The sequence below is a fragment of the Neophocaena asiaeorientalis genome, unplaced genomic scaffold, assembly GCF_003031525.2.
Source record: "Neophocaena asiaeorientalis asiaeorientalis breed wild unplaced genomic scaffold, Neophocaena_asiaeorientalis_V1.1 scaffold828, whole genome shotgun sequence".
Taxonomy (NCBI): Eukaryota; Metazoa; Chordata; class Mammalia; order Artiodactyla; family Phocoenidae; genus Neophocaena; species Neophocaena asiaeorientalis.
The window spans coordinates 660,784-685,947 of NW_020175443.1; the positions used below are offsets into that span (position 1 = coordinate 660,784).

Sequence of the window (25,164 nt, forward strand, 5' to 3'; positions counted from 1 at the left end):
TGGATGGGCCCAATGTCATCATAAGGCTCCTTATTAGAGGGAGCAGGAGTCAGAGGAGAAAGTGATGTGATGATGGAAGCAGAGATTGGAGTGATGCACTTTGAAGATGGAGGAAGGGACCACAAGCCAAGTAAAACAGGAAGCTTGCTCTAGAAGCTGGAAAAAGCAAGGAAATAGATTCCCTCCTGGAGCCCCCAGCCCTGCCAAAATCTTGACTTTAGCCCAGTGAAATTGATTTTGCACTTCTGGCTCCCAAAATAGTAAGAGAATAAATCGGCATTGTTTTTAGGCCACCAAGTTAGTGGTAATTTGTTACAGCAGCCACAGAAACCTAATATAGGCCACATGGTTTGGGTGACCCCATGTACCCAGAACTCAGAGATGAACATGTTCCAGGCATTGCGGATCATGCACTATCCCCTGGCCTCTGTGATTAGTTCACAGATTCACATGTGATGCAAGTTTATCCAATGAGAGCCAATTACAATGATATTGTGGGAGCTGTTGGTGCAGAGAAGCCTTACCAAAGGCTACCCAGAGAACAAACAGCAGCAGAGAAGACAGCACCTTGGAATTACTGCCAGTGTTCAGGTGACAATGACACAGTTTGAACAGCTGAATCGAGCCATGCCTGAAGTCTTCCTCTGCGGGACTTCTTAGTTACCTGGGTCAATTAATTCTCTCTTTTGCTTAAAAATAAAAAAACAAAAAAACAACTATAATGAATGCAATTTTTTCGTTATTGTATCAACAAAAATCCAAAAGTTTAATAATATTTTGGTGAGGCTGTGAAGAAACTAGTCCTCTCATAGGTTGCTGGTGGGAACATAAGCTGGTATATCTCTCATGGAGGAGAATTGGGAAATATCCTTCCAAATTATGAAAACATAGACCCTCTACTCTGGTATTTCTACTTTTGAAAGTTTAACCTACAGATGTATATTAGCATATGGGTGAAATGGCTCTGTGCACAGGTTATCTACTAAAGCAAATGTTAGTAACCAAATATCCATTAATAAGACTAAATAAATTATAATACATCCGTTCAATAGAATATTATGCAGCTCTAAAAAAGAACAAGGAAACTTTGTATCTCTGTACTGATAAGGAAAGATATCCAAGATATGAAAAAAAATCAAGATGCATATAGTATGATATTTGTGTGCAAAAATAATTGTGTTTGCTTAAAGAATTTGAAAGGATACAAAAGAAACTAAGCAACTTGGTTGCCTATTTGTGAGGGAGATGGGAACTAGGCAGGTGGGGGATAAGATTGGTAGTGAAACCTTTCACTGTATTTCACTTCTTATGCTTTCTGGTTTTTGAAGCTTGTGAATGTATTACACTTATTCTAAAAATTAAATTTAAAAAACCAATTTGTACACTGTGATCCAAGTTTAGTAAGAAAATAAATGTGCATGAAATCAGAAAATAGAAAACATCTAGCCTATAAGTGGTTATTCTGGATACAGTGGGAAGTAAATATTGTACTGGTTCTGTGGAATCAGGGAAGGAATGGCATAATTTCAGGGTCTACCAACTCTCTGCATTGCCAGAACAGGTGCCCCATCAGGCATTTTAAACCAGTTGCTCACCCAAACTGTCACATATTTTAACTCAAGCTGTTGTTACATCCCAGCACATGGGTGAGTGATTGGATTTTAGGTCTTTTTGTAGGACTTTACATTTCAACTTGTTAGACTGGGTTCATCTTCGAAATATTTTGGGACCCCCATCCATTCACTCATTTCACAAATACTCTGAGGGTCCTTCTCCACCAGCCCCACTGGGGAGTGCTGGGGTTTCCTTTCCCACCTTAGGTCATCTACAGAGGTGGGGGAAAGCCAAGTTAGAACAAGATGTGGTGAGAGCCCAGGAAGTTGAGGTGATCCTCTGGTGGGGACCAGGACACAGGCCCACAGACAGCAGGGAACAGATGTGTGGCTAACAGGCTGTGGTTGGCCTAGTGTGACAGGTAATGAGAGCCTGACTCCAGATGAGGACAGAGCCCAGCTTGGCCACTGACTTGTGGACATGAGGCCGAAAAGGAGGGACAGGGCCAGAGAGAGCGGGGCTTCCAGAGCCTGGGAACACTCCAGCAGGGGAAAGGGCATCAGGAAGGTAAGGCCTTCCTCACTCAGGCGGCCTCTTCTCCAGGCGGAAACCTGGAGGCAGAGACAAGAATCGCTCCCCTTTACTGAGTGGTGCTTGGTGTTGGACACGGTCCTGAGTTGATTCTTAATTCCCACAACCACCCTGGGGGGAAGGTTGACTGTCACCTCTAGTTGCAGATGAGGACCCCCTGAGGCTTCGAGTGATTCATGCAATCTGCCCAGGGTACACAGCTGCTCAGGGGTGGGACAGGATCCAGCTGGTAGGTCTGACACCAGGCTGTAACTCTTGACCACCACAGTACTCTTGGTGTACTTGTGTTGCTGAAATGAATAAATGGCCCAGAAGGAGCGCCAGCCTGAAGCTACGTTGAGACTGAAGCTACTCTTGTGGAAAGGAAAGCCTTGGAGGCAGACAGACCTCCCTGGGCTTGCATCCTGGGTGGGCAGCTCAAGAACCCTGTGAGCAACAGACAAGTCATTTAACCCTCTGAGTCTCAGTTTCCTCATCTGTAAACATGAAGGGAATGTGTACCCTTTGCAGCCTGCAGTAATTAAATAGGACAGTGAATGTAAAATCATGACTAGCACAGGGCCTGACCCAAAGTCGATGCTTGACATCTGAGCTCAACAGAGAGGCTGCTGAACACCATGGAAAGGCCAGAGTTGGGGCTACAGAGACAGGGAGAAAGTTCCTTTGGAAGCCTGGCAGCTCTGCTCCATCCCATGGATAGGGCTTTTAGCTTTGTTTCCCCAGAGTGATCATCAGGAATGCCCTTAAAATAAAAGGGGTCTTTGGATTTATTTGCAGAGAAAACAATTAGGGGAGGGCAAGCTTGGAAAAAGGGAGAGACTAGGAGACACAGAGAAATCAAAAATATGGGTAGTAGCTTTAAAAAGGCAAGGAACCTGGGCTGAGTCCCAGGTGTGGGAGGATGACAGAAGGGGGCTGCCATCTGGGATGTGCCCCAGTCAAGGCCAAGGCCAAGGCTGAAGAGGAAGCTTTGAGGTCCTCCCAAGCCAGGCCCCTTCCCCCTAATCTGCCCACTGGTGACACAAAAGGCTCAGTTCAGTAGCTCAAAGGGGCTGGATTGTCTTGGGCTTCTCACTAGTTTTAAAACCTTACTCCTTAAGGCCAAAGGATTCTTTTGTTCAGCTTGTTCCTTTCAAGAGGGAAAATCTCTTCTGGAGGGTGACAGGCCCTGATATCCTCTGCCCAGGAAGCAGAGCCTCCTCCCAGCCCTCACAAGCTGTCTTTGCAACCTTGTCCCAGCTCTCGGAGACGGGCTCGTGTGCTGAGTCAGTTTGGCCGCCTTCCAGCCAAGAAGACAGTGAAGGCTGCAATGCAGGGGCCATTAAAGGAACTATTTTTAGGCTCCATTTCAATCTTATTCCGCACAGGCTGTGAGATGCTAGGCTTGAAAGTGGCCAGACCAAGGAGATGCTGGCGGAGACAGAGTCCCAGGCAAGTAGGTCAGGGAAAAGACAAAGAAATCTCACTATGGGAGAGAAAGAAGCTCCCAGAGGTTCATGTTGCTGTCCAAGGTGCAGGAGACAGGCGAGGGGAGCTTTTCAGAGAATCAGCCCTCCTGCATTACCTGAGGAGTCACCAAGAAAAATGAGGAAAGTACAGCGACTTCCAAAAAGAGACTAGGGCAACATGCACCTGGGGAGCTCATTAAAAATATACCTCCCTGGCTCATCTTAGGTTATCTGAGTCCAAATATTACAGTGGGGATGTGTGTTTCCAACCTACTCCCAGGGTAGGTGACTCTCACACACAATGAAGTTCAAGGACCTGAGGGCTGGAGAGTATCTAGGTCTAGAATTCAAAGGAATGATCCAGACTGAGGGGAAGGAAAGGCACAGGTGGTGGTGGTTATTTAACAACCCCCAGAGGTGCCATTCTCCTTTCCTCACTGGTCTCAGGCTTCCACCTATAAAGTGCAGGGTCCTGGCAGGACTAGGAGTCTCTTAGTTCATTGTCAGATGTTTGTAACAGCCACCAATCAGGAGAATTTGGCCATCAGAGACAGTAACAAGGTCTAGTGGAAAGAGTGAGGGGAAGGGGGAAAAAGAGCTTTTGCTTTTTGTGCTATGCGACTTTGGCTTCCCCGGCCACCTGCTAACAGCAGGGACTTAGCATAACAAATACCAAGATAATGAGGACCTGCCAAAGCAAGGTGAATTGTTCTCACTCTGCTTTTCTTGGCCACCTAGGGAAAGCCTATCCACACATGCTCTTTCACATTGTGCCTCGGCTCCCACCTGCCCATGCAGACTGCAAAGCCACCCCTTCTTCCCTAAGGAGACACAAACAAAGGCCACATGGTCAGGTGACACTTTAATAGGCTAGAAATAGAAAACCTGTCTTTGGAGACTATCAAGAGCCACATGCTTTACATGTAAGCTTCATCCTGCTGGGGCCCCTAGAGAAACAGGAGAAGGGAGAATAGTGTTAATACCATACCCTTTGGGCTGATAAAATAAATTACAATTCATCCACACTAATAGGGACTACTATTAGCTGTTAAGGAAAAAAAAAAAAAAGGAATGTTGTAAGAAAAGCAGACTGCAGAACAATATGAAAGGTGTGATGCACTTCTGAAAAAATGTCTTTATGTGCCTGCAAAGGCATGAACACAAACCTGGAAGGGCCCTCACTGACGATGTGCACTTTGGGGGACAGGGCCTGGGCACCCTCACTTTTTAGTGTTTTTACCAAACTGCTCACTGTTGTTTATTATATTTAACAACAAACATGTTTTATTTCTATGATTAAAGAAAAACCATGAAATCCTCCTTTGCAGGGAGATTCCCATGCAGGTAGGAGTCTGGGTGTGAAAAGAATCTGTACAAAGTTCCTGCCAAGAGCCACGTGCTTTATACTCACTACTTCTTAGACGCTATTTCTATCATTTTATAGATTTTAAAGATGAAGAAACAGGCTTAGGGACGTAAACTGTCTGCCCAACATTATATAGTCAGAAAGCAGCACAGCACAAATTCAAAACCAGGTCTGATGCCAAAGCCTGCTGGCCACAGGCAGGCTGACAATCACAGCCAAAGCCTGGACCCTGAGAAGCTTAGGTGCTTCAGCTCCAATCCTGAGCCCCCCAAGCAAAACCTCACACAGGGTTCTTTCCCATACAACTCCACAGTGAATGGCATCCAGCTAAAGGGCCTCTCGTTTATCTGCCTATGACTGACATTCAATGGTAACCAGGAGGTGACACCTTGGATCTTGGTCTGAGAGGGTGAGAGGCAGTGTGTGGTGTGTGTGTGTGTAGGGGTGTGCAATCACTTACTTAAGGGAGGGCTTACTCTGCCTGCACTGTGCTTGACACTTTACATGCTCTGCCTGGTTTAATTTCATCCTCCCAACAACACCTGAAGTGGATGCCATTTTAGGGATGAGGAATCTGAATCTCAGAGGGGTTAAGTACAGACCCCAATCACATAGGCTGGAGCTGCAATTTGAACCTAGGCCTTTCTGGCCCCAAAGGCTTTGCTCTTTTTTTTTCGACTGTGCCGCACTGCATGTGGGATCTTAGTTCCCTGACCAGGGATCAAACCCGAGCCCCCTGTGTTGGAAGCACGGACTCTTAACCACGGGACCACCAGGGCAAGTCCCCCAAAGCCTCTGCTCCTAGCCATGATGTCATGTACCTCCCCAACATCAGAAGGGTGCAGTCATCCAGGTAAGTCTAGGCATACAGCTGATGGAGACCCCATAGCCTGAAGGTACCCAGCCACGGGCAGAGCCAGACCTTGCGTTTCCTGCGGCCCAGGCCAGCCCTTTGCAGCCCAGCCCCTTGGCCTGATCCCAGTGGTCAGCTGAATTCCAGGCCAAGAACCTCACATCCCACATCTCATCAGTCATGGAATTAACTGGATCTGAGTAGCCAAAGGAGCACCTTCCCAGAATGTCCTGCCAGAGGAGCTCAGCCTGGGAGACATACCAACCACTTCAGAAAATGGGTCCTTCGGGAACCATTAGATAACAGAATATAAACACTGGCTGTGTGAGAACTCCCACCCTGGAAATGTGCTACAGCAGGCTGGGAGCGGGGGTAAGGGCTGAGTTCTCACGCAGACACACCAAGGAAAGCAAGTCCTAGAAGGCACCAACATCTAGCCGCCAGCTCTGCCTGTCAGCAGCCACTCCGGGGCTGCAGCTGGTTACTATCAGCTAGCATGACAAACCAGGCCAGGTGCAGGTGCCAGACGGAGGTGGGAGGATGCTGGGGCAGCTTCCAGGAGCTGAAGCTGGCTGTGTGAGAAGAAGGTAAGGGGCAGGTAAGGCACCTTTTAGACTGACAGAGAACAAAGGGATGTCCTGATTAGATACAGATGCTAGCCCTTCGCAGACACCATTCCTCCCCAACCCCTTGCCCAAAAGGGAAGGGATGCCTGAGCAGTGTGGACTCTATAGAGTTCTGAAACTGGCTCTAAGAACGCTAGTTAAGGGATGAAAGGGAAAGAAAGGACCCAACATCAAGGAGAAAGGAAAAGCAGCTAGCAGTGCTGTGCATGGAGACACGCTAAATACCAAGCTGTCAGGACCTGCTGGCATTTTCTGAGCCTCCGCCTGTGCCAGGATCCATTCTGGAAGCTTTACATGAACTCTCTCTACTTCATCATGAGTTAGAAGGTAACACCTTTGGGAAAGGTTCAGAGCTGAGCCGAAGTGACTCTTCCAAAGTCACATAGCTGGTGAGCAGGAAAGCAGAGATCTGCACTTGTGTTTGTGTTACTTCAAAGCTGGTTCCTTCTGTGACGCCTGACTGCCTATAGCTGCGATCCCCCGAGATGTTTGAGTACCTTAGGAAGTACAGCAGACTCTGGGGACTGGTGGGATGCATAGAGTTTAAAAAGTTCATTTGGACCATGAAAAGCAAACCTACTGTTTGCCACAGAAAGTAGAGAAAGGAAAGTTCAGTCAAATCCTCTTGCTCACTTGGCGTGTGACCCACCTCTGGGGGGTGTGCATGATGAAGAACTGGACCAGGCTGGTAGGATGGGGGCCACAGGGAAAGTTTTAGGAATAAGGGAGCAAGCTCTCCCCAGGAAATCTGGCAGCAGGATTTTAATTTCCACAGTGAATGGAGACTAGTGCACCGGGAAACGTGCGTGCCTTCCATGCCAGGCTCACCTCTGCCCCAGGTCCCTGTGAGAGGCAGGGCTGGAGGTCCCTGGACCCAGCACCCCCGCCCCTCCCCTCACCTCACCTGAGAAGCCGCAGACACATTTTCTCCTGGGGAAATTCCTTGGGCCCCTCCACACTGTCGTCGTGGCTCTCCGTCTCCAGGTAGACATCCAGCAGCACGCACAGGCGCTGCAGCTGGTTCGTCAAGAGCTGGTGGCCGGGCCAGTGGCCACACAGCTCCTTGTAGCACACATTGACCTCACTCTCCATGGCCTATGGGTGGGAAAACCAGAAACTTAGGACCACTTTCAGGCCAGCTGGGTCTGATGGTTTCACAAGAACTGCACCCGGGCCTCCGCAGGAGCTCGGCCTCTGCAGATCAAGCCGGACCGACTTGTCCTGAGGCTCCCTCTCCTCAAGACAATGGGGTCTTCCTGATCCTGACTCAGAACTTTCCCTGCCTTGCACATCCACAGACAGAGACGAAGATGTGTAGAAGATGAATCTCAAGATGAGATCCAAATCAGGTGTTAGGGTTAAAAACGTGCTCCATGACTATTGAATCAAATTCACAGGTATAACAATAATTAACAGGTGCAATGATCTCGGACATCATCTCATTCCAGCACTTTCTGTGCATCTGAGTTTATTCTCATTTCCACAGAAGCCCAAACAACCACCTTTCACAGCAGGTATTTATATTACCCCTATTTCATAAATAGGGTGAACCTGTGGACCCCAAGCTAGATAAGGGGTTGGGATGGGTCTGAGCTCTTTCTGCTACTATGTCATGCACCCTCCAGCAAACTCTACAAATCCCGGCAGGCCCCTCTGCCCCGGGAATCGTGCCAGTGCCCAAGCCCTCAGCTGCAGCAAGTTCTGCCACTGCCCACCTCCCCAAGAAGGCTCTCCCTGCTCCTCCCACCACCCCCAGCAGGTCCTTACCCGAATATTGTCGTCGTTGTTGTTGGTTTTCTCCCCTTTCCAGTTCAGACAGAGCTGGAAAATGGGTGGGATGGAGGAGTAGCCGGGGTTCAGCACCACGGCAGCCTGGAGCTTAGCTGGGAAGGGATGGGAAAGGAGGAAAGCTCAGTTCTGAGACCTGGCTTGTTAGCCGAGGCACACTCCCTGCTGGACCCCTGAGGCTAGCTCTGTGTCTCACATTAATCCAAGTGCTCAAAGCACATTCTGGTACTGACTTTTACTTTTGTTCTAGAATCTCCCAAGTGGAACTGCCAGGTTGCAGAAAGTGAGGTCCTGTGACTCTGGTCCCTCCAAGGACACAGAGCTGTGTGGACTCCCCAGAGTCTGGTCCACAATGAGTTTGCCCAAGAGTTCTATTTACTCCTTTGACAGAAGTTTGTTTTCATTGGCATTTATTTGCCAGCAAGTTAAGGATTTTCCCATGTGAAGGTTTCCTGTTTTTCCTTTTCAACAATATTGGGTATTAGCTGTTACATTAGTCAAATATATTTTTTCTATTCTGTTCTTTATCTTTATCTATTTTGTTATGTGCAGCTTTTTCATAGCTAACATTTAATGACTACCTACTCTTTTCCAAGCACTGTGCTAACCCCTTTGCACACATTTTATTTCATCCTAATAACGATTCTGAGGTAGGTACCATTATTATCATCCCATTTTACATATAAAAAAACTGAGGCTCTGACAGAAACTTCCTTAAGATCATCAAGCAGTTGCAAAGCAGCAATGCTGAGTTTAATCAGAACTACCTGATGCCAATGCTGTGTTCATAATCATTATATGAAATATTTGCATTTTTTCTCTGGTGATAGCCTTTGCCTTTTTCAATAGGATGACATTTATCCTCTCCATCAATGGGCTAGGCATTTAGCCACTCCTTTTCATTATTTATGGAGGAAAAAAGGAACTCTCTGACCCACCAGTAATTCAAATAAATAAGAGAACAAGAGAGTGTAGGTTAAAACAATTCTTCCCTGACAGTCACAACAACATTTATTAAAAAAGTGACACTTTCCTGTTGTTTCTGCCGTAACAGTTTGCACATATTTCGGGGTTTATCTCTGTTCACTAATTTTTTGTTTTTAACCCATACCACGTAACTGTTGTCCACTTATTCATTTAAATTTCACTCTTAATTTTTCAAATTCTATAATGCATCTAATGAAAATGTAAATGATCACATTCATTCCATGTACGAATCTAGAATACTTATCATCTTTCCAAGCTTTCTTCCGCTCAACCAGGAAGCAGAAATGATGTCCTCCAATGACCTCCCACCCTTGGGGCTTTGTAAATTTACTGGATGCATATTTTGTGCCCTTTCAAAATAGCACTCTGTTGTTTAGGGATGAGGTTAAAGTATTTTTTAAAAGGGGAGAGGATGGAAAGCAAATGCAAAATTCCAAATAGCAGTCACCTATCGTCAGGGTGAGAATGAAGTGGGATCAAGGAGCCTCAACTGTATCTGAAATTATTTAATTTCCTCAGAATATTTCTAAAAACATGCAAAGAAAAGAAAGGGAGAAGGGAAGAAATAGACACACTTGAACATCAAAGAGTGCAAGCTTTCCTGACATGTCTCGTACTGTCTTGGAAATACAGACAACCTCCTCCGCCCGGTGGCCTCAGCACTGAGCCCCTGGGGTGGGATCCTGCAGGCTGTGCCAGACCTGCCAAGGCTGGGGCCGGATGACAGCACCACAGGCAGCATCAGGGTGGCTCCAGCAGGAAACCCTGGCCGATCAGATGCCAGGACAGCTGTGAGGAATCACAGCTCTCGATGCCTCCCAAGTGAGTGCAGGGACTGCAGAGAGGGAGGAGGGTCCTGCACTTCACATCCTGAGAGTGACAGCCCTTCCCTGAAGAGGGGGACGAGCAAGCATCTGATTCTAAAATGCAATGAAACAAAGAGCTTAGGCTCAGAGGTCAGACTGGGTTTGTGACTAAGCCCTACTTTCTTCATCTACAAAGCAGGAATATCACCAGCCCCAGGACTGTCCTAAGGATTAGCGGATAAACCACGGACATGACTGTTGCAGAACAAGTCCTGGCTGAATGCTGCCTCTCACAACTATGACTGTTTGCTAAGTCCCCACTGCAGGATTCCAGGATCTTTCGCTTCCTTTGGGCAACTCCCAGGAGTGTTTTATTCTCAGTGGCTCCCCTTGCCTAGAGCAACTGTGATCAGCAGAGCAATTACCTGTGCCCCTTTCCACGAGTGCCATATAGTAGAGATTGGTGTCCCCGGCCAGTCCCGCCTCCATGATGTCTTTGGTAAAATGCAGCTCCTAGAAGTCACCAAGGACAAGGGGTGAACTGCTGGCTCCTCTAGTCAAATCCCCTGCTCTTCTGGTGGAGGAGCAGGAGCTGAAAGGTGACGTGGGTCTGCAGTCCCCAGGACAGCAACAGTGGCCTGTCACCCCTCCACCTACCGTATAATCCTCATGGGCAATCGTCACCCACTTCACCAGGCGAGAGACAACCTTTGCAGGGAAGAGGTACTGGCAGTCACTGGTAACTGGCACAATGCCGTGTTCTAAAAGAGAGCAGGACAGGTGGTGTCACAGGTAGAAATCAGCTGTCACAGCTGGGTAACTAGCATCTTCTGTAGGGCTCAGATGGCCCTGCCAGCTGTCCAGGTACACTCGGTACTCAGGTGTCCAGGTCAACACGTGCCAGAAACGAAGGCACACCAACCTGACCTTTACCCAGTGCTTGTGCTTGAGGCCGGACCCAGCACCAGCATTCACAGCACTTTATCCTTAATGCAAATGATGGCCTGCCAAACAAAAAAACCCCTGCAGCCAGAAACAGAGATGTACGGTATCTCTGCAACAGTGACTGTTAATTAGACCAAATAGCCAAGAGGGCTGTTCTCAGAGCTGACCTTGATGGAGAAAGGACTGAAGTGTTCTGTGTTGGTTCCTCTAAGGGAAAAGAGCAGGAGGACTGCTCCAGGGTGAATTCCTGCTGGCATTTCAATAAGCAAACGTGCCAACATGGTAAACGCTGTCCAGGATGACAATCACCCAACCCTGGGACAAAACAAACTAAGCAATGTTGATGGGGAGCAAGTAGTGCTGCCCTGGAGAAAATAGGGTCCACGTGAGGCCTCCAGACGGGTCCTGGGAACTCAAAGCCTTTCCTGACAGTGGCTCTTTTAGATCAGAAAGATCTTAACCCTCACTCCTTACAAGTCCCTTGTACATGGTAGGCTCTTACAAGTATTTACAGAATGAACAAATGAAAAGCCCCACATGGCCACCATCTTGGTCAAGGGCTCATCAGAATAACCTGGGACCTTATGGAAAACACAGGGGCTCAGCCCCACCCTGGAGGATGTCAGCTCAGGTGTCAGGGGAGGGATGAGGCGTGGATCCCTGGACAGCTGTATTCAAGTAAGCTGAGTGTAAGCTCCACAAAAGCAGGGCTCTGTCTTGTGCTCATGGCTCTTCTCCCAGCACTATTCTGGCTGCCTGGAATGAATTAGGCTCCTATTAAAACGCACATCAGGACTTCCCTGGTGGCACGGTGTTTAAGAATCTGCCTGCTGGGGCTTCCCTGGTGGTGCAGTGGTTGAGAATCCGCCTACCAGTGCAGGGGACACGGGTTCGAGCCCTGGTCTGGGAAGATCTCACATGCCGCGGAGCAACTAAGCCTGTGCACCACAACTACTGAGCCTGTGATCTAGAGCCCACGAGCCACAACTACTGAGCCCGCGTGCCACAACTACTGAAGCCCACATGCCTAGAGCCCGTGCTCCACAAGAGAAGGTACTGCAATGAGAAGCCTGCACACCGCAACAAAAGAGTAGCCCCTGCTTGCTGCAACTAGAGAAAGCCCACGCGTGACAACAAAGACCCAATGCAGCAAAAAATAACAAATAAATAAAATAAGATAAATTTATATATATAAAAAAAAGAATCTGCCTGCCAATGCAGAGGACACGGGTTCGAACCCTAGTCTAGGAAGATCCCACATGCCGCAGAGGAACGAAGCCCGTGTGCCACAACTATTGAGCCTGTGCTCTAGAGTCCACGAGCCACAACTACTGAAGCCTGCGAGCCACAACTACTGAAGCCTGCGTGCCTAGAGCCCGTGCCCTGCAGCAAGAGAAGCCACTGCAATGAGAAGTCCGTGCACCCCAACGAAGAGTAGCTTCCGCTTGCCACAACTAGAGAAAGCCTGCAAGTAGCAATGAAGACCCAACACAGACCAAAATAAATAAATAATTAAAAATATATTTTTTAAAAATAAATAAAACGCACATCAAAGTCTGACGTGCACTAAAAAAAAATAAAATTAAAAAAAAAAAAAAAAAAAAAAAAAAGTCTTGACGTGCACTGACCTAGCATGATGCTCCTGACCAATCTGCTAACCTGGGCCCCCAAAAGGCTTTGGGCTGAGACAGCCCTGGTGGCCCTGAGGAGAGCTCAGACCTCTGCTTGGCAGCCTACAGCTCTCCCCAGTGGCCCAGCTAACACCTCCGCTCAACAAGAGCCAGAAAGCCAGCCCGTTTTGATTTGTCATCAGGATTCAAGAAATCTGAGGGCAGGTTTGTCTTTGTCCCTGTGTTGTCTGAGTGGCTCTCAGGCCACAGCCCTAACTAGCACCAGCTTACCCAGGGAGGCAAACTGCTTGTGGAGGGCCAAGCGGGACTGCACCCTGGTCTTCAGCAGTTTCATGGTGGTCTCCATGTGGCTGGCGCTCAGAGAGTGGTCAGTGATCACAGTGTGCTGTGGAGGACAGCGAGTGGCACACATGTTAGTAGCTCCCCATCCCTTCCTCCAGGCACCCCTCTCTCCTAGGACCTGCCTGCCTGTGGCAACCTGGACTACTCACGTCCTGAGATGCCTTCTGGGGACAGCAGGGGTTCCCTACTGTGACAGGCCAGAGGCTGAGTCCCAACAGGAACGATACAAGGTGCTGAGATCTTAAGAGGTCCCCTAGGGTTCATTTCTGGCACCTTCGTACATAAGACCAAGGGGTAGCAGCGCCTGGAGCTGCACTGCACGCAGGGCAAGGATCCAAGTTACTTTGACCTAGAGGGCTAACAGGCTCATGGCAAAGGCAAAAGGTACCTAAACACTTGTAGGCCTTGGACATTTTAGTATCCTGAGTGGAGGGAAGATAGATCATAGCCCAGAGGGATAGCATTCTGCTAGTTCAAAGTCCCAAAGCCCTTCTGGAGTCTGTATGGGAGAAGAGGAATAGAGGTCCTCAGCCGAGGGGACCGATCAGTAGACACACCTGGGGCTGCTCTTTGGGGAAATGGAGGCCACCCAGCTTCTGCACCCACAAATAGGGATGCCCTAAGTCAAGTACGTAGTCCCTCAAAGTCAGGATGCTGCAGAAAAGAACACAGAATGAAATGATTCTATAAGTCATTTCTGCAGTGGTCCCCGGATATATCCCTCCTCCCACCTTCTCATCCCCCCAAAACAGAACGGTCCCACAGGCTCAGCTGCACCCACGGCCAGGCTGCCAGCAAAGCGTCTTAACTTCATCAGTTCCCTACTGTGAATTTCATCTCTCCTAGTCACTTTTCTCTTTTTCCCTTGGCAGCCTTCAACTCATTAGCAAATATCAATAAAAAGGCAGTATACTTGATCTCTTCATCAGTCCACCAATTTATAAAATATTTAAAAAATTTTAATCCTCAGAGAATTAAAATGTTAAATACATCTATTATCACGTTCCCAGAGTTTTGATCCTTCCACCCTTTCCCACCCTCCATGGCCTCATAAGCAGGAAAAGGCATGTGTTCCCTTCTCCGGACAGAGCACTCCCTCCTGCCCAGCCGCCTCCCCTGTCCCCTGGGAGGCCTCTGGCCCTAACAGGTCTCCAGCTTTGGGTTTGAGCCACAGGAGAAACTCAGAAGCAGAGAGGCTGGGAGAGGAGGAAATGCTGCTGACTCACCCAACTTTATCAAACTGATACTGATTGGCTGGATTTGGAGTTTTCTTTCCATGATCCCCAGGATACAAACAGCTCAGTACTGAGTCAGGAGACAGCAAGTCACTGGAAGAGGAAAAAGACTGCAGTGAGAACGCCGGCCAACCCATTGCTTCCACGCAGACGTGGGCATTTGGTGGTGGTAACGCCCCCTCTCACTGATGATCAAAGCCAGACCCTTTATATGCCTGAGGTCATCAGATACTCATAACCTTATGAGGTAGGGAGTATCATCATTTCCATTCTACAGAGGAGAAGATCAAGGCTTTAAAAGATATGGCTTGTCCAAGATCACACTGATATTAAGTGCTGGAGCCAGGATTTACTCTATTCCATCAAAGACAGTAATACTCTTAACCATCAATTTTTTAAGAAACCTATCCCTTCAAGAGTTACATGGTGACCAGAGCCTTTTCCTCAGGGGAGCAAAGCCCTGTGACACAATAGGAATAATCAGAATTTTCATAGGAGCAAAACAGATCCCTTTTACCCCAGAGAGACCCAGTGTGAAGCTTTGATATTGTGCTTATCTCACTTTTTACCAAATCTCATGCAATCATAGAAACAGGTCCCCTTTAAAATTCCCAGAAAAAGATATATCACATAGACTGGAGACAAGGTGACCTAGTGCTGTAAGCAGAGAGACACGGTGATGCCACAGCCACCTACTCAAAATGGTTAAACATGTAATTAAACATGACAATCAGGGAAGAGATGGGGAGAGAATGGAGTAATTTGATCACAAAGGTCAACGAGGCCCATTCTTTCCCTTCACCAAAGAGAGTTCCCCTTTGCCTTCCAGGGACAGCGTCAGGAGTGACTCAGGCGGAAACTGCTGCTCTGAGCCAGCAGGCCTCCAGGAACTTAGCACCGGGAGGGTGGCAGCTTCTGGCTCTGCCCTGCTCTCTCTCCTGACAGTGTCTCCCTGCACCACCACGACCCCCAAGGGTCTCTGTCCCCTTCGCTGCTTCACACAGAGAACCGGCTAGAAAATGAATAATTGTCAGTCTTTTAGCCAATGTTTAGTGACTGTTAGTAATATACAGAATCAGCCAAAATGAAACAGAACAGCTAAAAATGCACAAGATTAGGATTTTAAATTGATGAAACCTGATGGAAGAATCAAATCTTCTCGACAAAATTTCCATCTGCAATATGGAAATTGGCTGCAATATGGAAAATGGCTCAGGACAACTGAATTTGGTAAAAATAATGGCCATTAAAGAGAAGGCTATATACTCATAAAAATGACTATTCAAAACACTATTCAGTTACTCAAGTCTTTGTTATAAAGTTTTAAAAGAAGAGATTTTTAAAATCTTCGTAAAGTGGAAATGGAAAATAATTTAAAATAATTCAATGCCTTAATGAAAAATTGATTAATGAATTAAAGTGGCCTAATGGAGATCATTCTGGAAAACAATTTCTTGAGGAAAATTCAGCAAGGTTCATATAATTCTGAATAAAATGTTTATAATAAAAACATGAATTTCCTAATGAATTAAGAGATCCTGGCATCAGTCGTCAATGTTGCTAACATCTCAAAAATAGAGACAGCCTGTGCCTCCTGATAAAATCATGCAACATCTCTGACACAGGGCTGCACACCCACCTCCCCCGCTAAAAATGGAATCTGATCAGGTCTCTAACTCTACGTACAATTTAAAGGAAATACAGGGGGAGGGAGTAACACGTTCAATTGTACCGCAGGGATGCAATCATCAAAATGCAGCCTGGGGGAAACCTACAGAGCAAACAACCTACTTTCCTCAACAAATAAAAGATGGCAGGACATTCAGATGGAAAGACACCTGAAAGAAGCTTTATCCAACTGCAACACATGGATCTTAAAAAGATCCAGATTCAAAACCCAAACTGTAAGAACAAAACTAACAAAGAATACTTATAGGGAAGTCTGAACTCTGACTAGATAACTGATATTAAGGAATTAGTCATACTGTGATTAAATTGAAATTTTTAAAAAGTATCCCTGTTTTAGTTGATAAATAAATAAAACCACACACCACGGTGTCTCCATGGGGCGAAAGCAGCCTTGAGCAAAGGCCTCTAGGCTGTGAGTCTGAAGTCTAGGCCCAGCACTTCCATAATTGGACATATGCCCCTGAACTCAGTTTCTCCATCTGTAAAATAGGGGGATGAGCTAGACAACACCTGAAGGCCCTTAAAGAGCTAATCCTGGCTTCAGGGTGGTGTTTCCTTTTGGGTTTCCTCCCTCTTTGGGGACCAGGGCAATGACAGTAGTGTAGTACCATGGTACACAGGCCCAGCTGGCTTTGAATCATCACTCTCCATGCACTACCTGTGACCATGGGGCAGCCTCTTAACTCTGCAGAGCCTCAGTTTCTTCACCTTGTAGAGCTACTGTGAGAATTAAATCTGATGATGACAAACAGCTGTCATTTACCAAGCATTTCACCTATGCTAAGCATTTTACCTGACTCACACAGGCACCCTGGGAGGGGATCTAATTAATGACCGGAGTGAGGAAACAGACTCAGAGGCCAGGTAATCTGGCTAAAGGTGCACACACAGCTGTGAGGGGAGACCCGGCACTTGCAGAGCTCGTAGCCAGTCTGCAGTCCTGCCCCTATCACTGTATGTGCAGCGCCCCGCAGGGGAGTGGGCTTCAGTGCACACTGGGGCCAGCCTGCAGCCCCGTGACTTAGCAGATAGGACATCTGAGAAGTGAGCAGGCGGAACGATCACGACAAAGAGCTCCACTGTGGCCAGGGCCATCATGGGGCCCTCAAGCTGCTCACTGGACCAGCGCTGCAACTGGGTTCTCTGAAGAAGCCAGCCCTGGGCTCCCTCTGCTGGGGTGAGGTGGGAACAAGGTCAACTCCATCCAGAGTGCTCGGGGTGGTCCAGCAACACTCTCAAGCACAGGGACCAAGGATGCAACCTGAAGGGGGTGTGGACTCTAAGTGCAGGGTCAAAAACCCAGGGGAAACGCCACCATCAGGCAGGCCTGGGAAGAGTCCCATCCCACCAGTCTCCCTCACTGATCTTTCTACACCTGACGTGAGGACTCACTGGAAGCAGGTGGGGCAGGGTCGGGAGGCGTGCCAGGCCAGGTGAGCCTATTTCACCCCCAGGCCCTCTCGGTCCTCCTCCCTTCCTCCCACGCTGGCTGTGGAACAAGCAGCCATGGTCAGGGCCTTTCTGGGGATGCTCCACCTGTGGCTGCCACTACATGCCTCTGCTCACCCTCCTCAAAACCCCCACAGGGACCCGCCAGTCTTCCTCCCACTGCCCAGGTAAGGACAACCTGGGATTGAGCTGAGCTGCAAAGTGAAATCCCAGCACCTTGGGACAGAAAGAGACACGAAAAAGAGAGGCCTAAATTTGTCAACCTGGTAAGGTCTGCCAAATCTCACTTTCACATTCACACCCTTTCCACTGGTATAAAAGGTGGTGCCATGCCCACTCAATTTACAACAGGCTGTAGTCACTTCTAGCATCTGCTGTGTAGTGAGAGGACTTCACCAATTCAAGTCAGTGAGTGCTTTCCAAATACCTGTGATGTACCAGGACTTCGGGGCTGTGTGGACGTGACAACAGAAGCCAGTGTGGCCGTGAACTCCACTAAGAGCCAGATGAGGGAGGATCCGCGAGGAGCCCAGCACCAAGGCTCCCACCACACCCCCCTCCCACGCCCCACCCCCCGCAGCACCTGTCCAATACCCTGCACTGATGGGGGTGATCAGTTCTGTGGCAGTTGTCACTTTGGCTTTTACCGTCATGATGTTGAGGTTCATGAGGTAGTAGAAAGTCAGGTGCAGTACACTGTCATCTGGAGGGGAGGAGGAAAAGAAGACATCATTTATGAGTTAAATACTAGAAGAGCGTCAACAGTATTATAGAAAGGAAAGTCAACAAGACTTTTAAGATCTTTCACTATAAAAACAACTTGATGGCAACTTAACATTGGGTAAAAAAAGTCTCTACAAATTCTTTGCTACTACTCCCTCCAAGAGGTGGAGCTTCATTTCCCTCCCTTGAGTGTGGATTGGACTTAGAGACTCTGCTCCTAACTAACACAACATGGAAAGGAAGCGATCAAGGGATCACCAAGTGATCTGGGTTAACATCACTATTAACAAGACGAATTGATACCTCCGACCCCTGATAAGATGTGACGGTGAACACTGCCATCTGTGGTATTCCTTCCCCAAAACCCACAACCTCAGTCTAATCAGGAGAAAACAACAGACAAGCCCAAATTGAGAGCCTTTCTACATAATACATAAACCTCATCTTCCAAAGTGTCAAGGTCATGAAAGACAAGCAAAGACTGGAGGAGACTAAGAAGCATGATGACTAAATGCAATGTGAGATCCTGGATTGGATCCTGGAAGAGAAAAAGGACGCTGGTAGAAAAACCAGGGGAATGTGAATAAGTTTGGTAGTTAATAGTGTTGTACCAATGAAATTGACACTGATTTTGATTACTGTGGTTAAGAAAGATGTTGATATTGGGGTGAAGGGCAGGTGAGAAATCTTTGTATCATCGACACTCTTCTGAGTCTAAAATTATCTCAAAAATTTTTTTATAAAAAGGCAAAGAGAAGACAAGTGTGTAGAGTGTTTCCATTTATGTAAAAAATAAAAGGTGAAGGGGATAAGTATAAACTTGTGTAAAAGCTTCTAAATGCATAGTTTATTTCTTGAAAATACATAGGAAACTGTCACAATGGTTGCCCTTGAAGCTAATGACCAGGACCAGGGTCTGGAAGTCTGGGGTGAGAAGGAAACTTACATCTGACTGCTAACTCTTATCCTGCTGGGATGCTTTACCATGTGCTCCTTTACCCATATGAAGCCAGTTTCAAAACCCACTGTCTCTGCAAAATACGAAGTTCTACTTATATTTATTAAATTAAGCAGGTTGGTCATATTACTCAAAGCCTGCATACTCTTGGCAACTTGTTCTGTGTATCTAACCTGTCAAGTTCAGAAAGAGGTGTAGTTCCATCAAGCATCCCTAATGTGTCTGATGTTTTTGCTGTTTTCAAAGTTATGGCTTAGGAGGGGGAAAAAAAATCAAACTCCATGAAGAACAACAAAGGAAAACAGAAATATGAAACCAGAATCTTTTCCTGGGCAAGGAGGCATCAGCTTGCTGGACCCCGCAGAGCGGCAGCTGGCTGCACTCCTAGGCGCTACGAGATCCCCCAGACCAAGGGGAGCCAGACCTTTGCACCTCAGGTCCAGCATGACGGACAGCGGGTGCCTCTTCAGCATCTCCTTGCGCTTGTCGTCCAGCTGAACTCCCAGTGTGGGTCGCCGGCGTTTCTGGACAAAGGAAAGGGTCGAGCTGGTAAGCACTGCTCACAGGAATCTCCCCCGTCCCCCTCTCCCTGCTGGCCAGGGCCTCACCACTGGGACCCATGCTTCAGCTCTCCAGCTGCCAGGATCCCAGCTCCCTTTCTTTCAAACCTCTTTCTTCTGCTTCTAGGGAGGATGGCACCCGCCAACTAGTGGGCCCCTAGGGCAGCCGCTCGGCACTCCCCACACTCTCACCGTGGTCTGCTCCTCCTCAGCATCCGAGTCACTCTCATCATCTGCAGCGACAGAGAGAAGGCAGCTCGAGGTGAGGGCTCCCAATTCTCCTGAGAGCACCTCAACCCAGGGCGCATAATAGGGCCCAGGCTTTTGTAAATGGGTTTCTTTAGAATAAATATTTGCTGCTTCTTATTCAGTATAGAAAACAGAGTGATGCAAGGAAAAGAAAAATGACTTATAATCCCATCACCCTGTTTTTGTTTTTTTTTTTTTTCCACCCTGTTTTTTTTCAGTGATTTTTAATGTCATCCTATGGACTACAAGCTCCCCCATTGGTGGTGGCGGTGGCAGTAATAACAGTAGTATAAACAACAATAACAGAAGCTCATATAATTTGAGGGGTTACTGTGTGCTGAGGATGATGCTAAGGGTTCTGCATGCATGACCTCATTTAATCCACATAATAATTCTACATGAGGTATTACTATCTTGTTTTGACAGAAGAGTAAACTGAGGCTCCGAAACGTTAAAGAACTTCCCTAGGATCAGTGAGCTGGTGAGAGGCAGGCTGAAATCCAAAGGCAGTGCTTTTCCCTGTCTACCCCGAGCACTAAGACATTAAGGCTAAGCTCCCTGCCACACAGAACCAGTACGGCTAATTACCAAAGGACCAGCACTGGCCCTGGGTGGTGACCTGGCATTCCTGGAACCAGCTACAGTAGACGTGGGGGAGGATCCTGACCACCACTTACCTTGGGAGTCCTCGGGAGGCTTGAACAGAGCCTTGGCCTCATCCACGCTGCCTTCAATCGCCACAGACAACGTCTTATCTAGGAGCAAGAAACAGCTTTCTGTGAAAGTTGCTGAGAGATGGAGCTAAGCTACACGACCAGGCCCGCCCTGGGGCTGCACTTCCTCTGCTTCTGTCACAGCTTCTTACTGACCGGGGCTGGAGGGCAAAAGTCCTTTCTCCAGATGAAGAGGAGCAAGGTGGGAAACCTAAGTCTTTTTCTCATCATTTACTGAAAACAAGGAACCCAAAATGCAGATTCCTGGCCAAGCATCACCTGAGACTAGGGGTGAATGCCTCTCTTTTCAGGCTTACACCAAGGCACAGAAATCCAAATCGATGGCCTAAAGCCACACGGCACAATTCTACCAACTGTCTTAAAGGTTCTCATCCAGAACCTGTAACTGTCCACATTCTGGAAACGACAGCTCTCCCCTCAGTTCTTATTCTCTGTTCTGCACTACACCTAGCACCTGGCACCTGCCTGATACCACAACATTTAACTGGGAGGCAGCAGGACAGTGGGTAGGAACCTGGAACCTGCAGTCCAGTCCTGGCCTGAGTCTCTGCTCAACCAACTCCCAAACTTACAACCTGGAAAGTTATGTCACTGCTCTGAGCCTCAGTTTCTGCACCTATGAAACAGGGACTTGACAAATGGTGGCTGCCCAGTTGGGTTAGGAGGACTGAATTTTAATTATAAAATTACTTTTAAAAATTAATTTTCAATCCTCACAGCAATCCTATAGGAGCAATACTATTACTCTAGCCATTTACAGATGAGAAAATTAAGGCTCAAGGAAGTTAGATACAACAGCCAAGAGGTAAATAAGCTAGGATTCAAGACCAAGTCTATTCAACTTGAGCTTGGTATCCCAAACACAAAGCTAAGTGGCCTGCTCCCTGCACCAGGCCTGACACCTCAATGAGCAATGCCTGGGCCTGCCTCTGTGCAACTCCGTGGGTCTAGTGCTGACAGATCAGATAGGCCATCACCCTTCCTTCTCCATTCAAAAGGGTATACAGAGACACAGATAGTCACAGGAGCCTGAAAGGGTTTGTTCAAGAGCACAAAGAGGGATGACAAACTTCCCCCAAGTGGCGGGCCCTTGGGATATTCCTCAGTGGCTGACCACTGCTTATCTCTGACAACCCTCATGAACCATCACACCTCATCCCAAACAAGCTGGCTGCCCCCATTAACACTGGCAAATGCTAGACTGTTCTTTTGACTAGTTTATTCCTGGAATTCTACAGTAAAATGGGAATGGAAACAGGCTGGGTTTTAAACACAAAAGAAAAGAAAATTACTCACCCTGTCTAGGGGGCTGGGAGGATTTCATATGAGCTGATGATGAAAACAGGAGGGAGAAGAAAGGGGAGGGAGAGGATCAAAAGGACCAGGAAGACACAAGAAGAGAGACAGTAATGTGTTGATGCCCATGGCTGGGAGGAGAGGCATGCACTGGCGCAATGTGTGTCTGTCTGATGCAGTGGGGTGGGCGTAGGGAAGAAAACTTTAGGTGCTGGGTGAAAGCTTGCAGTAGGGCAAAAGGTAGGATCTCTAAAAGCTTCTCAAAATCCTAGTGGAGTCTTGGGCTGCCTTCAAGCTTAATGAGGACACCTCCTCTCCTTCCGTAATTCACTGTTATGACATGCAGCCTGTTCCAGGGCTTGGTGAAAGCCTGAGACAGCTGGCTGGGACCTCTGTTCACCAAAACCTCTCTGTGAAGAGAGCAGGAGGCACTGATCCACCTGCCAAGTGTGCCTTGATGGGGTGAGTGCTTGGGAGGCCAGATAGGCTGCCTGGGCACTGAACACAACAGCCGACCAGTCAGGCTCATCAAAGATTCAGAGCCATCCATTCTGAAATGCCCATCAGGTTAGTCCAGCCTCAGGCCAGCTGGTCAAAACAGCCATGCCGGGCAGTGCAGAGGTCACCTGAGGGCTTCTGAGTAGGGCCAGGGAGCTTTCCTCAGCAGGAGGTGCTTCCAAATGACTCAACTGGCCACAGCTGCTGCTCCCACAGCCCCTCCCTGCCCAGCCCCCATACTCACCACAGGCTTGCCCATATGCAGTGGCCTGGACAAAGAGGACATAGAGGGGAGGTGGTAGGTGTCGGGCTGTCTCATACTGCTTGTGAGCTTGGTCGAAGGGCATAAACAGATACTCCTGCACCGGTAGGGAAGCCTGCGAGCAAGGAAGGAGGGATTTTGTTTTTCTTCTACAGGCACACACAGGAACATGTGGCTTCTTAGTTACTTAATATACAGTTTTTTATTTATGAAAGTGATAGCAGCAATAAACAGTAAGAAAATGAACTTTAAAAAAAGATACCATTTCGCCTAGCATCAAGAAAACATCAAATACCTAAATGTCAAAAGTGTGTCAACCTCTACACAAACACCTGAGAAATGAAAGATCTAAATGAATGGAGATATATGCCATGTTAATGGCCTCCAAGGCTTAATACCACCCAGATGTCAATTCTCCCCAAAGTATCTATGGATTCAATGCAATCCAATCTAAATCCCAGCAGATGAAAATAGACTAGCTGATTCTAAAACTTATATGTAAATAAAAAAGGCCAAGAATAACAGAGATAATCCTGAAAAATTAAATTGGAGGACTTACATTATTGAGCATCAAGACTTCTGATACAGCTAGAGTAATAAGTCAGTGTGATATTGGTGCAGAGACAACTAGATCACGCACACACAAACCCAAACATATACAGATATCTGATTTATGACAAAAATGGCACTGCAGAACAGTGGGGGAAAGAATGGTCTTTTCAATAAATGAATCAGCTGAATACCTATGTGGGGAAAGAATCTGACCTTCACCTCACACTATATACAAAATTCACTTCCAGGAAGACTATAGATTTCAATGTGGAAGGTTAAACAATAGGGCTCTATAAGAAAATACGAGAATATTTCCATGACCTTGGGACAGAGAAAGGAAAAGACTGATAACTGGATCGTATTAAAATTAAGAACATCTGCTCATTAAAGGATCCTATTATGAAAGTGAAAAGGAAAGATATCTGCAGAAGACTCATCTCCAGAAAATATAAAGAATTCTGGGCAACCCAACAGAAAAATGAGCAAAAGACTTTAACAGGCCCTTCACAAATGAGGTATTCCAAAAGCCAGTTAGTATATAAAATGTGCTGTGCTCAACGTCACTGGTGCCCAGGGAAATGGAAATTTAAACCATAAAAGATACCCTCCAGAATGGCTATAATCAAGAAAAATGACAACATCAAGAGTTGACAAGGATGTGGAAAATTAGCACTTTCAGATGGTGATGGTGGGAATTTCAAAAATCAGTACAATCACTTTAGAAAATTGTTTCACTGAATACCAAAGCTAAATATACGCATAGCATACTATGATCCAACAATTTCATTCCTGGGTATATATTCAAAAGAAATGTGTACACATGTACACCAAAGGACACGTGTAAGAAGGCTCCTAGTGGCATTATTCGCAACAGCCCCAAACTGGAAACACCCCAAATCAAACACTAAACATCAATGAGAATAAATGAACTCCTGGTACTCAAAACAACCTAGATAAATCTCACAAACTGTTGAATCAAAGAAGCCAGACACAGGGCTTCCCTGGTGGTACAGTGAGAGTCAGCCTGCCGATGCAGGGGACACGGGTTCATGCCCTGGTCCGGGAAGATCCCACATGCCGCAGAGCGGCTGGGCCCATGAGCCATGGCTGCTGAGCCTGTGCGTCCGGAGCCTGTGCTCCGCAACGGGAGTGGCCACAACAGTGAGAGACCCACGTACCGCAAAAAAAAAAAAAAAAAAAGAAACCAAACAAAAAGCCAGACACAAAAGAATATGTATTATATCATTCCATCTATGTAAGTTAAAATACAGGCCAGGACTTCCCTGGTGGCACAGTGGTTAAGAATCCGCCTGCCAATGCAGGGGACATGGGTTCGAGCGCTGGTCTGGGAAGATCCCACATGCCGCGGAGAAACTAAGCCCATAGGCCACAACTACTGAGCCTGCACTCTAGAGCCCGTGAGCCACAACTACTGAGCCCACATGCCACAACTACTGAAGCCCGTGTGCCTAGAGCCCGTGCTCCGCAACAAGCCACCACAACGAGAAGCCCGCACACCACAACAGAGTAGCCCCTGCTCGCTGCAACTAGAGGAAGCCCACGCGCAGCAACGAAGACCCGTAGCAGTCAAAAAAACAAAACAAACAAACAAAAACAGGCCAAGCTAACCTGTGATGTTAGAAGTCAAGATTAAAGGTTATGGGATGGGGGGGCAGTGACTGGGAGGGGAATAAAGTATCTTCTGGAAAATTGCTAATGTTCTTGATTTGGGTGATTACACAGATGTGTTCACAAATGTGTACACAGGGAATATCCACTGAACTGTGAGTATGCTTACGAGTTGTATGCTTTTCTTTATATAAAATTATTTTTTTTAAGTAGTATATGTACATTTCTTTTTAAAGCTGTATTCGAGTTTATAAGGCAAAAATTCCCAGTTCCCAACCACCAAAGGTAACTGTTAATGGTTTGGTGTGAAAACATACTTTTCTAAGCACATACATGACTTACACATATATACAGCCATTTGAATACTTTGTAAATGACGGTATACAAATGGGA

General features: G+C 47.2%; 1 protein-coding gene across 1 annotated transcript in view; it reads right to left on the reverse strand.

Annotated features, from left to right (window-relative positions):
- Positions 1-2,133: 2,133 nt before the first annotated feature.
- The window catches only part of THOC5 (THO complex subunit 5), a 34,734-nt gene continuing 11,703 nt past the window's right edge, over positions 2,134-25,164 (reverse strand). The window contains exons 9-22 of the mRNA XM_024767946.1: positions 22,573-22,705; positions 20,478-20,555; positions 19,744-19,784; positions 19,416-19,515; positions 17,905-18,013; positions 14,164-14,265; positions 13,495-13,591; positions 12,866-12,980; positions 10,677-10,780; positions 10,445-10,532; positions 8,206-8,321; positions 7,343-7,533; positions 4,515-4,540; positions 2,134-2,165 (exon numbers count right to left, since the gene is read on the reverse strand). Coding sequence (XP_024623714.1) covers positions 2,134-2,165; positions 4,515-4,540; positions 7,343-7,533; positions 8,206-8,321; positions 10,445-10,532; positions 10,677-10,780; positions 12,866-12,980; positions 13,495-13,591; positions 14,164-14,265; positions 17,905-18,013; positions 19,416-19,515; positions 19,744-19,784; positions 20,478-20,555; positions 22,573-22,705 — 1,332 coding nt within the window. The remainder of the gene's footprint in view (positions 2,166-4,514; positions 4,541-7,342; positions 7,534-8,205; positions 8,322-10,444; positions 10,533-10,676; positions 10,781-12,865; positions 12,981-13,494; positions 13,592-14,163; positions 14,266-17,904; positions 18,014-19,415; positions 19,516-19,743; positions 19,785-20,477; positions 20,556-22,572; positions 22,706-25,164) is intronic.